Source organism: Haliaeetus leucocephalus, unplaced genomic scaffold, assembly GCF_000737465.1.
Source record: "Haliaeetus leucocephalus isolate CR32 unplaced genomic scaffold, Haliaeetus_leucocephalus-4.0 Scaffold184, whole genome shotgun sequence".
Lineage (NCBI taxonomy): Eukaryota > Metazoa > Chordata > Aves > Accipitriformes > Accipitridae > Haliaeetus > Haliaeetus leucocephalus.
In genome coordinates, this window is record NW_010972620.1 from 4,562,863 (window position 1) to 4,579,291 (window position 16,429).

General features: G+C 50.1%; 1 protein-coding gene across 1 annotated transcript; it reads right to left on the bottom strand.

The window, feature by feature from the left end:
- Positions 1-1,470: 1,470 nt before the first annotated feature.
- Positions 1,471-16,416, bottom strand: ADRB1 (adrenoceptor beta 1). Its single transcript, XM_010564722.1, has 3 exons — positions 15,878-16,416; positions 6,293-6,347; positions 1,471-2,469 (listed from the first exon to the last, which is right to left on the bottom strand). The coding sequence occupies exons 1-3, from the start codon at positions 16,307-16,309 to the stop codon at positions 2,183-2,185; spliced, it is 774 nt and encodes a 257-aa protein (XP_010563024.1). The 5' UTR covers positions 16,310-16,416; the 3' UTR covers positions 1,471-2,182.
- Positions 16,417-16,429: the final 13 nt, after the last annotated feature.

The following is a 16,429-nucleotide window of genomic DNA, read 5'->3' on the forward strand; positions in this document are numbered from 1 at the left end:
GCCTCTGTTCAGGTCTGAAGTTAAGGCTGGTCAAAAGCAGGGAGTGGAGCTGCAGGTGAGCTGGTGTTGGAGCAGCCTGGGTGCAGAGCCCTGTTCCCGGGGCTGATGGATATCTCCCCGGGAAGAAGGGAGACTTTGGAGGGAGTCCAAGCCTTGCAGCACCACAGCTTGCTGCCAGCGCAGCACGGGAAGGGCAGAGCAGCAGCTCAGCAAAGGGCACCTCGATCCCCTCTCAAGCAAGGAGGAGACTTGGCCAGAGAAGAATGAAGTCAAAAGCACATTTTCTTGTGCTTTCCCAAACTACCAGGATTACCAAAAGTGCTTTTCACTGTGTGTTTTTCTATACCAGAAAGTTTCTGGACCCCTTTTAGCAACACAGGTTCTCCGTTCTCTCATATCACTTGCAGAAGGTCCTGCCTGGACCGTGTTTGCTTGTAGGATGACACCAGGATTCAGTCCCTAAAAGGTTATTGACCTGGGAAGAGACAGTTTCTAGAATTTAAGGGCTGGGCGACTTCTTGGAAACTGCCTTATCAGCACCGCTACAAGCTGGAGCTTTAACAACCCTTCCTGAGCTGCACATCTCTAGTTCCTATTCCTACAGTTTGGTATTTGCCTCTGTACACGTATGCTTATTTCGCAATTTGTTATTTAAAACAGATTTGGGTCAAGATTGCCACAAAACCATGAAGCCAAGCTCAATTGCTGTGCTGTTACTGAAATTGGGTGTCAGCTAAGTCCTGAAGCAAACCAGTAAAGGGGAGCAGACGTCTGTGCATAGACACTGCGTAAGGGCTGGTGCCATGAAGTTTACGTGTCATCCTCCTTCCCTGGTGGTGAAGGGAATTGCCCGGGGCGGGGAGGGGTGTCAGGGGCTGTTATCAGCAGAAGCAAAAGGTGGTAAAACAGGAACAGAGAGGCACTGACTTTGCACAGCAAGGAGGGTCACCAGGGCCCACGCTGGTCTCCAAGAGCAGTGGAGGAGGACTGAGAGGAGATGGATGCGTGCAGCGCTCCAGGGATTTAAAACAAAACCTGACGATACATTAAAGTCTGCTGGAGGCACGAGCCAGCGCTTACACAGGGGCAGACTCGCTCTGAAGTATCACAGGGAAGGGCTAGGTCACCGTAAACCCCGGGGGGGTCCACAGTGCCTCAAGCCTTCCCCGCCAGTGCCTTGGCCCAGGCCAGGTTTTGGGGCGATGCCTCTAGCTGCTGCAAGACCGTGGGGTCTCCATCCCACTCACAATGGGTGGGCTTGGGGAGGCGTTTTTCCAGAAGAGCTGTAGGGAGCACGGGCTTTGCATCTGGGATCTGGCTCTCTTCCCCGAGGGGCATGGCACAGATCTGAGCGAGGACCACAGGAGCCGGCCGGCGAATCCCTTCGGTGCCGATGGCTCACCCGCTGCCCTCGCCGGGGCAGGCTGCTTGGCAAAGCTGCAATCTGCCTTGGAAACAAATGTCCACAGCACCAGTAACTTCTCTTCCTGAATCGCTGCTGTGATAATCCTGTTTGCTCAGTCTTAGTGACTGAAGAGAACCATAACCAAGAAAAACAGCAGGATTATCCTCCAGCACCTGTTTCCACTGAAAGGATTATCACAACTGGCTGTGCCGGATGATGTCCTCTAGGTATCACCATGAAAGCAGCCCGAGCGACATGGCAACCCGTCAGAAAGAGACCTCTCTCCCCTTCTGCATGCCCCTTTCCCAGGTATTTTAAGCACAGCAGCTGGGAGCTCCTCACAGATGGAGGCCAGTCCGTGCGGATACAAGCGTCGGTGTTTGCATGTCTCCAGCACAGACTTGCTCTCCAAATAGCATCAGCTCTTGTTTGACTGTCTAACAGGGAGGCAGCGTGAGGAGTATGGGCTGTAAGCTGTGGGGCTCAGAAGATAGGCAGCAACCTTAAATCACTTTAAAACAAGTTGGTTTTCCTGCTCATCATTCCTTGTACTTTTGTTGTTCAAGCCCAGGATTTGACCCACTCACCTCACAACATGTAAGGGCTCTGTTGTGCTGCATTTGCATCCACAATACAATGGTAGCTGATGTAAGAGCTATTTTACTGCAGAATGAAAATGTTTGATTGCAGAAAAAGAGATCTTCCTCAGAGCTGTTTACATGGGAAAGCAGGAAAACCAGAGAAAGCCCAGAGAAAATTTTGGAGGGACTCAGCTCATCAATGGATGTTTAGCTCAGGCAACAGGAATGCAGCCCTCTTGTAGATGGAGGGCTTCTGTTTGATCTCACCTTCCAGACACAAAGTCTGTCCCACTGTGCCCTCTTGGCTTTCTTTTGGGATCACCTTGAATATCAAGGTTAGCTCAATTGCTGTGAAGTTGCCACCAGGCTTTGCAGCAGCGCCCTGAGGGCTGGTTCTGCCACCGGGTCTCGAAGCCTGAAAAGGAGCCTTTGGACCAGAGGAGCGATGCTCTGGAGGGGAGGAGGTGGCCACCATCTTCACACCTGGAGGAATGATTTAAGTAGGGGAGTCTGAGTGTAAAAGAAGTCCCGTGTGCCACTGGATCCCAGGGAAAGGCTCCTCTGGTCCTGGGCCGTTGGACAAACATGTGCTTCCCTGAAGCAATGCTAACGTACTGCTGTCATCACGCTGCACTGGTGTCACAGAGGCCTGGGAGCTCCAGCTGCCACCAAGCCCCTTTGCTCCCATCGTGCCAGCACCAGAACAAGTGTCCTGAATCCCTTCAAGGCAGGGTATCTCCCAGTGGCAGTAACTTTTAGTCCCCCATGGAGCTGCAGGGAAGGCACAGTGTCCCTTATTGGTGCAGAGAGGTGCTGCGACTTCCCCACAGCCTCTATGACACGAGGTAACGCCTCTCTCCATCGTTCTTCTCAGGAGCATCCTCTCATCCCTTAAGCAGAGGGCTTGGTGAACGAATTACTGCAGTCACAGATGGTTTTTTCTATAATGGAATGTAACATTAAAATAAATACTGGAGCATGGAGACAAACAAAGCAAAAAAAAAATATCAGGGGAATAATCCTCAGCTCATAACGATTTTTGCAAAACATTGTTGAAATTAGGTTTTATTGGAACAAAAATGTATTTATCATATCTGTCAACACTGGAAAATTATGTTTAAATTAAAACTTTATTTTAAACCCTAAAGATGACCCAGAAGTGTTATGATATTTATAAATAGCTTATCAGACACCACAGTATAAAAAGTACATTTATCCTCTCGCTATTGAGTCAAATTAATTGTTATATATGAGATGGGAATTAGTTTTACCCTTCTGACTACCAAAATAGAGAAAAAAATTAAAACCACAGGGAGGAGAGGAACAACAGGCCACGGGTCAGAGTCTCCTGTGAAAAGGACCATAGGAAAACAGTCCCCATTGGAAAAGCCCACCCCGATGCCGAAGCTTGTCTAGATCTGGGCCAAGACTAGGCGGTACCAAGCAGCAGAGACCTCTGATCCCCGCCGTTGTGCACAGGATTTCAACCTCTGATGCGCTTAAAAGCTGTTCTCAAGCACTGAGCCAGCCAGGTCCCCATTTAAACTCGTTTACGCTGTGGATGGGTGGCTCCTTCCAAAGTCTTTGCCCTGTTGTTTTTGGCCACGGCTTTGACAGGACAGCAGGACTGCAGACGACTTCTTGTGCCAGCTCAGCTTCAAAGCAAGAAATGTCCTGTGGCCCCGATACCAAGCCTGCAAAGGCTCTTCTGACAAGGCTGAATAACATATTGTATAAATTGGGCATAAGACTAACTGTGCAGCGGTTTTACCCAGCCAGGAACCTCCACGGGGCTGCTGATGCTGGTGCCCCTGCTGTGCGCTTCCCGTGTTCCCAGTGCATCCCGTGGCTCACGTGCTGTGCTCAGCTACCAAAGGGCAGAGCCCACCTGGGTTTTTAGGGGTGCTATCTGAGATCTCAAGCAGCCCCACTGCAGCGGTGAGGATGCCTCTGCCAGAGGAGACCAGTGGCTTACAGGTGGTGAGGGCTGACACCCCCTCCTCCCCGACACAACAGCTGGGATTTTAGGGAGCCTCTTACAAAACCTCCTATCAGAGAAGGGATCAGAAATATTCTTGGATATTTCGGTCTTTGAACCTCAGATAGAGGAGACTGCATTCTTTATCCAGGCTTCATTAATATCCCATAAAAACAAGACAAATGTTCTCCTTTCTTGGGGCCAAGCAGAGTCAGTATGCTCTGCTCCGGTCGTGGCTGTGGCCACAGCCCAGATGGCTACACGTGTGTGGGATGGAGACGATACGGGCTGCGATACAGCAGCGCAAATGCAGCCCGTTGGGATGCTGGCTGGCTGTAGACCATGCAGCAGCCCAGGCCTGCCGCTCCTGCATGCAATGCAGAGGCCATCACTGAAGCAGCAGGGAGCCAAGGAGGTGACCGTGGATAATGCCGCGAAGCCGCCCGGAGAGGGGAGATGGGAAGCTGGTGGGCAGAGCCGAGCCCCGGACGGTGGGAGGCTCCCAGTGGCAGCGGCCAGGAGCTGAACGGTGACATGGGGAGATAAGGCTTTTGATGGATGGACCTCAGAAGGTTTGGAGGTTTTTGTTCTGTTTGGATAAGCAGTCAAATATTCACACAGATAAGCTTCAGAAATGCATCTGATCTGAAGGCCTATCTTAAAAAGCAGGGCTGGAAATAGAACAAGAGAATTCCTCTGGGGCTTCAGTGGCTCCTGGGCTTTCCTTCACCAGCACCAGGCTGTCCAGACCCACCCATGCAAGAAAACTCACAGTCAGGACAGCTCTAACAGCCTGACCCTCCCTGAACCTTGGGCATTCAACTGTGACGAGGTACCAACCTTACTCACAGCCTGGGGGCTAGGGGAGATGGTCCTTCGCTTGGTCACTCTCTGCACTTTGTCATCTGGGTCCACATAGCTGCTATGGGTGGTTTAAAACATTGTTAAGGAAACGCCCTTGTTAACATTTGTGTATATCTTAACGTATCCGTTGGCACAGAGTTTATATAACATTGCCTGGTGCCTCATCACCAGCAGAGTTATACCCACATCGAGCATCTCGCTGTGTGCAAAGATCTGCAATAACCTGCTGATGAATGGTTGCTGGTGGCCAGACCAGACAGCAGCACGGATGATCTTGGCAGACTCCTGCCCTCCTCGTGCACCACGCTCAGACCTAGATGAGGGCTGCAGGCAGCACTGAAGATGGCCAGCTATTATCCTGCAACTTTAAATCACAGTGCATGAGTGGAGTGCTTTTGGAGAGTGCATCATTTCCTTGGAAATAAATTATAATGTTGTACTTTACTCCAGCGAGTTTCCTTGTACCATAAGTTGTTTAAACAGTTTCTCATTATGCGTTTCCCATTTGGACAAAAAACAGACCAGAAAGCCTGAAGCACCAAGGCTGGTAGGAAAACGGAAATCCTGCTCTGACCATCCGAGCAGGCAGAGAGCAGCTCCCCAGCTCTGGGCAGGCGCTGGTGAGCCCAGCGAAGGTTTGGGGCAGGAAGGTGCAGGCAGGAGCAGCAGCAATTTCTGGCTCTGCAGAAAGTCTCGAGGTGACCCAAACACCTTTCAGGTTCACCTTTGAACAAATATGGCTCCCGGTCAGTTACGCAGGGTTTCCATCTGAGCATCCACCTGCTTTGGGATGCCTCAGGGAGGACCCAGGTCCTAACCCCATGGGCAGAGCAGCAGAGGGCTTTCAGCAAGCCCAGGGAGCCCACCCCACCTAGGGTCAACTAATCGCTTCCCCTTCCCCCGTGTCCCTCCCCAGGCTTCCCGACTTGCTATTTATATCTTTGCCCTAATGAGCCCCCCCATCCACCCCTAGCTTTAACCTCTTCCGTGCCAAGCGGTGTTTGGAGTTTACATGAGAAAGTTGTTTATGTTATATAGCTTTGTAATAGTTTCCTCCTACACCACCTCCCTTCCTTCCCCAATAAAATTCCCTACGGCGCGCTTGGCAAAGCCCGTAAACAAAGGAGGGGTTTGGAGACCCAACCAGGTTTTGGTGAACCCAGTGGGGAAATAATGTCTCTCTTGAAGGACGTTAAAGCCTGAGCTCATAATAGTAGGAAACTAGTGTCCACCCTAAGTAAGGAATTGCCTTCTTGCAGCTACCTAACATAAAACACAATGTCCACACGGCAGGCCACAAGTCATCCTTGGATGAAGGGGGTTAAATCCTGCATGTTCTCCTCACCAGTCAGGATGGCGTTGATGGTAGTAAACCCATGTGTTTGCTAAGCTCCAAATACTTGAAGTTGTGACAAGTGAGCAGCTAAGGGAGAGCGCAAAAAGGCAGCAGTGTTTTGAACTCACCTAGATTGATGAACAGAAGCAGAAGGCAATGAAAATCCATTAGCCTGACTGTTCCCTGCAGAGGAAAAACAGGCACACAAAATCCAATTCATTATTCTCTTTCTTATTTAATGCTAAGTAAGTCATTGAACTTTACTACTTGATCTATCCATTTTCTTTAGTAGTAGGGCTGCAGGAAATCTTTCCCTTCTCAAAGGGGGTTTCAAGTTTCTCACTGATATCATGTAAAAAATGCTTGGAGTGTATGAGTAAAAAATAACCGCATTTCAAAGGGAGCTTGAGCCATGCAGATAATGATAATTTTTCTCTTCTGAAGTGCAGAACTGAAGAGTGGAGGTCCCTGGGAGCTCGGAGCACCATTGTTCTTCTTCCAGGCCCTTATCTGGAGACAGGCCCTGCGATAGACTGCGATGAGGCCACCGAAGGGATTATCTGTTCAGAGTGCTAATGGCATGCATTTGACAACATCAACCATTTAATTTATGAGGTGCCTCGTAACGTAAAGGCAAAGAAATCCATACCATGCAAAAGCCCAAGCACATCCAGTGCAATTAAAAAGTCTCTGATCAAAGCCCAGCTTGCTCTACAACACAACTTTCTTAATTATGGCCATGTAGAAATGTTCCACCTTCCTAAAAGGCACCTTAGCACATTTTGTACACTGATGGCAGTGTTATATAACGAGAAATATATTAATGGAAACTATCCAGCACTGAAATTATTCCAGCCTTTTTATCACTGCATTCCTTGCTTCCACATAAGTGAAGTGTGCAGGAATAAAAGTGGTTAAACACCATCCGCCAGAAGACACGCACGATGGGGATCACTCACAAATCACTAACAGCTCAATTGTGCCCATCAGCGTTGGGATGCACACAAAGACATTTCGCAAACAGAGCTGCTCTTCCTGGGGGATTATTTTTCCACTGCCCGCGGCTTGTTGCCATGTCACCCTCTTGCAGCTGGGGACAGCTTAGTGCTCTCACCTGGTACCTGACTTGCTCTTTCAGCTGCCTTGGTCCAGATCTCTGCCAGAAGCTGAGGAGTCTATCCCACACTCTTCACTGTGGTATAGCTACCCAGTGGATAATCAGACTTACATCATGTTTTCTTCTATCGCATGAATACTTGTGCAAAACTAATTTTTTTTTCACTTTTCACATGCAATGAGAAGCTTAATGGCTTAGTCATTAAGCTTCTGAATATAATGTTCAGTGTGGCCCCTGAAGGGAGGGAAGGTTTAGGTGGTGAGTCTCGCTTTTCCAATGCAGGTCAGGCAAAATGACAGGCCAGAGGGTGCTGGTCCGGGTCTCAGCTTCTGCAGCATCACCGCCAGACATGAGGTTTGTGATCACAGTGATGGATCCAAATCGGGGCTGCAACCAAAACATGATCTCAGCCCCATTGCTCTGCACGTTCCCATGCCCCTCGTGCCATTACCTGTGTTCATGCAACCTGCGTGAATCAGCTGAAACAAACCTTTTCTGGAAGGGCTGGTTTTCAGCCAGGGGAGCCCATTGCCCACCGGTTGCACAGGCAGCAGACCCAGTCCAGGCAGCGGGACATGCTGTGCAGGGCAGAGTGCGAGCACCAGCCCTGGCTTGGATGGGCTGATGCTGAGAACCACAGACATGCGTTCACCCCGTTGCCAGCTAGCTGGGAACCACCTGGCAGTGAAACAGGAACAAAACCTCTCCCGTGGATGCTCTGGAGGTGCTTTAGAGCGGCGTTACAATACCAGTTGTTACTGGCAATTACTGCAGCAGCAGCTGCCTTGCACTGAGTATTACATAAAAGCTCCGAAAAGCCCCAGGATTTGAGGTGAGCTGGTTTGTGAGCAGATCGGATGCTCCTGTGTCAGGATCCGGGATTTCAGGCGCAGCCTGGGTGCACTGGTGTTGTGGCTGTCCTAGTCTGGTGATGGAAACCTGCCAGGGTACCAGCGATGCTTCAGTTGGGGCAGGGGGGGTGAGCAACAGGTCCCTCAGCGGCCCCTCCTGCCTCCCCCCCCCCTCTGCCACCGTACCCCAGTAAGGGTAGCTCCGTGCCAGGGAACACACCCCACACCACGCTTCGTGTCGTAAGCCAGCTAATTGAGATTTTATTTGATGGCTCCCAAGCGAGTGTTTAGGGGAAGGACAGACAAACAAACAAACAAACAAAAAATCCCTCGCTGAAGGCGGGCTCTGCGAGCGGGCGAGCTGTTAAACAATGGGAGCTTTGTGGGACGTCTCCCAGTTTACCTGCTCCAGTCCAAGAGGAAGCGCTCCTCCCTCCGCAGCACAATGACGGTGGGTCGGCAAACCCCACGGGGGGGACGCAGGCTGGCACACACCTTTGTGGCGCAGGACACCTCTGGGGTCCCCTCTGATGCTCGGGCAGGTGAGCGGGGGGCACGTTATACACCCAAATGGGAGCAGAGGGAGGGCGGCTGGGGGCACCGTGAGCTGTCCCCAGGGGTGACTGGGGCGGACGGCGCTTGTCCACCACTGTGGCTTCCACAGGGTGCTGGTAGCATCTGTAACTCTCATTGGACCAGTCAACGAGGGGCTCTTCTTCCTTACGTAGAAAATTTAACCCAGAACACTGTTCTCCCTTCCCGGCTAGGAAGTCCTGCCAGGGGCTTCTCTCAATTCCTTCTTCTTAACAAGCACTCTTGACATTTTGGCCGCAAAGCACTGTTTAAATGTTACCACCTGGCAAATCTTTTGTCGTGAGCTATTGCACCGTCCCTGCAGTTTTTTCTTACAGTGGCAGGGTATTCTGCAGTCCCACTTTGAGGGAGGGCAGGTGACAGGCTCTGAGGGGGCTGCAGCACTCGCCTGACCCTGCGGAATGACTTGTTGGTAGCTGAAATATTTATACACCTAGCAGCTGCTGAGATTTTGAGCTCTTCAGTGGGTCCGACTGCCTCTTCGGTGTATACACTGAAATCTGCCTTTCAAAGCACTGAGCCAACGAGCTTAAGACCAATTATCAAAACAATTTTGCTAGGAAGAAGTCTATCATGGCTTTAGAGAGACACTGGGCCAGGCATGCAAAGGTACATCACTGCCTAGAGACGCACAACAGTGGCTAATGGCTGGAGCACTGAACTAGTAGAAAATCCTCATTTAATCTCATTAAGGACAACAGGATTCAGTGCATTACACAGGATCAGAGGGGAAAGGCACACCATTACGTCTGAGATGTGCTGCTAACCATGGCGATGGCAAAAGTCTGGGTAAACTTCTGTTTCCTCCTTCAGGTTGCGGACCTGGAGGTCAGGACTCATTTCCTATTTGTCTGGCACTTTTGCACTTTGGTGCAGCTGGTATTAATAACTCTGAGTATCAGTCCTGGAAGGAATAGGTATGACCAAACCCAGACACTGCCCAGCATCTGGTACCGTTCACGTCTGCATGCAGACTGCTGCTGGGGTACAGCTGAAAAACGCGTGCTGCTGGGTGCTAAGGACAAGCAAGCAAAGACCGCCACAAAAAAAACGTGGGAGCCAAGTGGGCAGGAAGACAAAAACGGCAGTTTGCGAAGCGAACGTGCGTACCAAGCTGCCAGTTTTCATGAACCGGGAAGCCGATCGCCAGTTTACGTAACAAACCCAAACACTCTTGCATTTCCAGCACGGCGGGCTCGATTCTGTCGCTGGCGTTTGCAGGATGGAGCAATGACACAGCGGAGCGGTGCGGCCGGCAGCTTGCACCAGCACGCCCAGCAGAGCCGAGGCAGCGCGGGCACACCTGCACCCCGGGGTGCCACGGGCCACCTCCTGCTTGGCACCGCGCAGGAGGATGACGGCTGCGGGATGCGGGAGGCTCCGGGTCCAACCCGAGCCCCGCAGAGGGGAGGGGGTGATGCTAAGAGGGACGTATGTGTCCCGGGAGCCATGGATGGCCAGGGAGCTGCGCGGCTTTACGCCGTCCGAGAAGCTGCTCGGGTGTGCTTTAGTCTGCTGCTGTTAGCCGAAAAGAGTAAGAAGAACTTTTAGGGATCTTTGGGGCATGTTTCAGCTGCCCGTCTCTTGGTCGCACGGTCCTGTATGGAAAGCGTCTTACCTCTCACACTTCTTAACCCGTGTTTCTACAGTGCATCTGTCTGGTGCGTGCCTATCCAAACCAAATAAAATAGACTTTACCAGTAAGAGGCAACACCTATAGCATGGCCAAAGATGCCCCAGTTTTTGCTGTTCGCAATGATAATCCCAGGTTTGCTTGCCAGCATCACCTTTTTTTACCCTTTTCCCATCTCGGTCACTTTTTCAAGCACAGTTTGACAGCCTGAAGTAACTGAATTGCACGAATAAATCACCTGCTGTTACCACGGCTGCTCCTCACGGATGGGCAGGCGTACAAACATCTCAAACAAAAAGCGTATTGATTTCTTCTGTGAGACGATTATCACAAATATTGTTGATCTTACATTATATGCGGTTGTTTATATAAAGAGAAAGACTCCTTACTTCCTCCTGGGGTGTTTGGGAACTTGGCAGGCTCTGAAAGCAAGTCAGTGGTGCATAGGGTAATGCTCCTTGGGGGGAGTGTGCTTAGCACTATTGGAGGAGATCACATTTAGTGCTTTTGACACGATCAAACAGAAAGTTCCAGCTGAACAATGAGTTTTTAGGACGAAAACTGAAATGTTAAGAAGGTGTGTACATCTCCGCGAATTTGCTTCATTTCGCTTGTTGATGTGGCGGCAACAGAACTATTTTTAGGTATAATCCTTCAAAGGGAACATGACTTCTCCTTTCTGATTAGTACAAAGCTGGCTGCTAGTCAAAGGATAATTATTTCCCAACACATCACCTAACACACACCAGCAAACAAAACACTCATTATTTGAGCTATCCCATGTTAACTGTTGTTTAGCAGTTAATGTTTTCTTGACAGCTTTGAATAGGACTAATTGCTCCAGCTTCATTAGCAGAGGTCATTTACTGCTGGTAACAATACTTTTCTGGAGATAGTCTCTCGTATAAGATTAGATTATCAGGTCAAATTCTGCTCCCAGTGGCAATGATGCCTGACCGCGTTTGGCCTCAAGAAAGTCTGCTCTTTCAGTTCATAGCTACACAATTTCCAGCCCTGCAGCTGATATATTACATAAAGGAAGTAAGTGCACTCCAATGGACGGGAAATTACAATAAATTAGGAAAGTGTGCAGCATAAGGAAGGTTGCAAAATAGCCACTTAAAAGTTATTAATAAAACCGACTTCAGATAGGGGTTGGGGGGGGGGAAGCTGATAAAGAAGTTGTCCTCATACTTGAAAACACGTGCATACCCAAAAGGGAAAGCAGAGTTTGCAGAAGAACCGGTGCGTGCTGTATCACAAACACCCGGCTGATGCTGTCAAATGCTGTGTGCGCCATGGGCACAGTTCACAATTTTAAGCCGCATTTTTTGCACATAGTTTCATTCGTTCACCAGTTACCGCTTGGAGCTACAGTCAGTTGATGCTGAGGGTCACGGCCTCAAAGCGCAGTGAATTTTCAGGAGAGCTTTTGTGCAGCTCTCACCGGTGCGGAGGTCCTTCTGCAGCCACTTCGACAGCCCGCTGCATGTCTGAAACATCCTTAACTTTCCTGAACACAGGGAAAACTGAAGCCAGGCTTTCCACCCAATATATTCCCATTTAAGCACGTGGAGAGATGCAGCCTTCTTTTCAGAAGTGCTGAGCAAACACCGCTTAGCGTGCAGCCGGCGCCTTTGAGAATCAGGCGTCTTGCATGTGGAAGTCTCAGGCACCCTCGCCAAGTAATTTTGGTCCTGGCAGACACAGGACATTTTTCTCTGAGTGGATTTCTGTTTTACCTGCATCTCCCTTCACTGCAGGCCTGCGGCTCTTTGCTGTTACTTTCCTGCCCACGTACGTGTGCAGCTGCATGCCTACCACCTATACTTTCTGACCTGCAGCTCCAATTGCTAATCCATGTCTGGTTTTCGTCAGAAAAAAATACTCATCGTGAGTGTTTGACTCACTGCCTCCGGAGTATTTCAGCTGCCCTGTAACACTTTTCAGAGTATCCTTCTTCTCCGCGGAGAACAGCCTGTTCTGAGCGTGATCCACGGCAGACTGCTCGCCAGCAGCCTCCCCTTCCTCGCACACGTGCGTGCCATATGTCCTGCTCCGTCCGCACCGTTACCGTGCCACCGCCTTTTTACACCGTGCGACACGGACCGGCATCCGCCATCCACGCTGCCAGGTGGATTATCTTAGCTGTCTACGAAGGGACTCAACGTGCCCGCCTCCAGACTCTTCCAGCAGGTCCTCGACTGGCTAAAATTCAACGGCAGACAAATCCCGACCACTTTGCTCACACAGCGGGCCCTACGGAGGCCGATGGGCAAAACTCATCCTACCTGTCACCTTCTCAATGCCATTACACTTGTCTAGGGGAAGCATGAGCCAGCACAGCTATTCGGCAAAAGCCGAGCCGGTTCTGGCCAAAAATTTCCCACCAAAGTCAGACCCTGTTGAGCCGAAACTTTCATCACTTTTTAAAATCTAAGGACACGAGCGTTTGGATGGTTAAAATTAAGTATGTGAACTGATTTATGTGATGCCCAATGCACAGGAGGGCACTGCTGCCTCCCCATCCCATCCCGATCCCGACATGCGTAGCCAATGTCTCACCTCAGTTGCTGGCATCAGACATTGCCATCCTGTGCACCCTTTTGGTCCTGATGTCTTTGGTGGAATTGCAGACAAAAACAGATTAAAAAAAAAAAATCACTTGGTGGCAGAGCCTACTTCACTTAGCACCTGGTCTGATGTCACCCCAGCATTTTAAGCAGCCCATTTCACTATTATCGAGGGAGACACCATTAACTGCAGCTCACACCGAACCCCAGTAACATCAATGGAAAAGTATTATTTACTTCCCTGGTCCCTTCATTTTGTCCTTGCATAAAAAGTGTAACTTGTTTGTTTTTTTTTTTTTTTTTCCTCCCTGAAAATACATCACTAGAAATGGCAAAGGACAAATTCCTTAACTTTTAAAACAAAAAAAATGAACAAATGGTTTCCAAAACAAACCGCTGGCCACCACCCTAAAGAACTCGCTTTGGGAAGTGCTTTTCCTGGGAGCTGATTTCTAATTTAACTATACTTTTGAGTTTCATAAAGCTAAAAACGGCTTCACTTTCATTCTGCACTGCCTTCTTGTTGCTCTATCTGCCATGCATTCACTGCAGTAATGAAAAACTTCATGAAACCACAAGGATACAGCGTACCTTCATAAAGCAATAAAGGAAGACAATCTTTCGGACCAGGGACGCAAACCTGCAGCCCTTCTGTTCACAGTATCTCCTTACTTGGATCAGTCCACAATATAACATTCAGTGATCATAATCTGGCCCCCAAGGAATATGTGACTGTCAGCAGCACACTGAAGCCACGCTGCACATGACCATTAGCATTATGATCTACAAACTAGGTAGTTTTATTTCACCCAGTGACACAGAAAAGGTTTCAGCGGCGCTTAAGTCTGTCCCGGAGTCCGATCCTGCTCCAGTTATGCCCCAGCCATTCCCTCAGAGGTTAACTCCTTTCTTACAGTAAGACGGAACCAAAGTCTGGAGTCCTGCGACCGACTGCCTGGCTGCCATCTCCCCTTACAGGGCATGAGCCTCCTCCGGCTGCTTTTCGGGCAGGGGTCTCCCCCGACCTCCACGCTCAGCACCGGGACCCAGTCCTGCTGAGCACACACCACCCACCTCGCTCGGGCAGGATCGGGCCCACCATCAGCACGAGGTGGGCTTACTTGTGGGGTAGCGTGTACCGCATGTGGAGATTTCTTCCTACTCGAGCCCATTTTTAGCTTTCAAATTAAACATCCTCTGTAATCTTAAATATTCTGGTCTCCTGACTCCCAGCTGCGTACTCCTAACAACAACAACAACAAAAAAGAATATATTCTAGAAAGGAACATTTACAGAAAATGAGTGTATTCATTATCAGAGTGGAAACACCTTGTCTTTAGCCATTAATTTTAAGGGAAGTCAGCAGACCTCGGTGCAACAGGAACACAACCTTATTGGGTTTCAAACACGTTTTTTACAATACTGTGTCAGGAAAAGCCATTAGATAGAGTTGTATTGGTAATCTGAGCCATCTTTGGAGAAAAACAAATGCTGTTCTTCCCATTATAGGTAGGTATTGTTTCGAAACCTATAGAGACACGCTTGCTTGTGCTGCAATGGTATTTATTGCACATAGACCAATTACTTACACAGTAGTAAATTGCACCAGAGTATAAATATGTTATAAAACACACACAGAGAGGAAAATGGAAATGACACACAAGTGCTAAAATAACAGCAGATTCACGTGGGCATTTGGAAATAATAAAAATAATAAAGTCTCTTAAGATATTTTAATTTATAATATGGATATATTTACAGTACCTTCATAAACTAATATAGAAAAAGTCACTCTCTCAATCAAACTGTAACAGATCAGACAAAACCAGAAATCAGTTTCAGGGTCAGCGTTATTCAAACCTCCCTTTCATTTTTAATTTGCGTGTGTGTACGTGTGTGCAAGTAACATCTTCAAATAACATTACGACTCTTAACACTGTGCAAAAAATGGCTTTGTCGCCATTTTCAAAAAAATGTGCAGTAAATTTTTTTTTTTTCCCGGACCCCCCCCCCCCCCCCGTTCATCCATAATTACAATGAACAAGCTTCAGAAGGCTCCTCGCTACCCCCCCCCCCCCCCTTACAAAAAAACAATTAATGGTATGTAAATATGCTGTTTAATATAAACATGGCCTGTTTATTCCCCTGTACAATATGCACAGTTTGAGGTAGAAGTTTCTCAGCCTGACTGCTATTGTCTGGCCGAAGGAGATAAGCACAATAACTCACTGCTTGCTGATGCAGAGGGAAAAAGCACAAGAGCGTGGACTGGTTTTTTTTTTTTTACCCCCTTTCGAAATATACCTGTGCTCCTCACTCATTACTCATTATTTCTCTCCATCGCTACTCTGCGGAAGAGGGGAGCACAGCTACTCCGAGCTTAAAACTCATCTTGCCCGCGGGTCCATACTCTCCGCCTGGAGCACCTGCAGCACGGACCCTGCGCCTCCCCAAAAACCGCCCGGTGCTGCGGGTGAGGGAGTGAAACCTGGGGTGTCCGACAGCCCCGGGCGAGGCGGGGGACGGCTGGGACCCCCCGCTGCAGCCAAACTCGGCGGCCAAGAGCCGGCACCTCCACACTGAGGTTCAACCACCGGCACGGTCCTGGGACAACTCACCCGAGTGAACCACAGCCCCTTCCGAAAGCACTTCTCCTAAACATAAGCTGGCTATCTTTGGGACGGGCTGTTTATTTTCTTTGTTCTCCGGTCAGTGGGTTTCCTGTTTGCTGTAGTTTCGGATGAGGTATGTCGTACACGAGTTCACCTGTTTTTATTCCTAAGTAAACAGCCGCTCTCTCCCCGCTAAGACAGGGATGAGTTTGGCTTGCCATCAGCTTGACCACCAGGCAGCTGCCGGGGATTTCTCCGCTCCCGTGTGCCTCCCTGCCTGCCTCTCCCCCTGCCCCGGGCCCGACGTGGCCCCCCACGTCCTCCCCCCTATACCTTGGACTCCGAATCGGACGTTTTGCTATTTCTCTCCTCCAGGCTGGACTCGCTGCCGCCCCGCGTGCCCCCATTGCAGTCGGACCAGGTCCCTCCCAGGCTGCGCTCGGGGGACCCGACGGTGCTGACGAAGCCCCCAGGCAGGCGGGCCAGCTCCCCGCCGCCGGCGTGCAGCCGCCGGTCGGCTTTCCGCGGGCAGCAGAGCAGCCTCTTGAAGGCCTTACGAAAGTCGGGGCTGCGGCAGTAGATGATGGGGTTGAAGGCGGAGTTGGCGTAGCCCAGCCAGTTGAAGAAAACGAAGAGCCAGTCCGGCACCAGGTCCCTGTTGAAGACGTTGACGATGTTCACCAGGAAGAAAGGGAGCCAGCAGAGGGTGAAGACCCCCATGATGATGCCCAGAGTCTTGAGGGCTTTCTGCTCCTTCATGGCCATGATGCGGGAGGTCTTCCGCTTGCTGGCTCGGCCGTTGCCGAGGATGGGCTGGTGGTGAGGGTGAGGGGGCGGGGGCGGCTGCGGCTGGTCCGGGGGGGCGGGGGAAACGGCCCCCCGCCC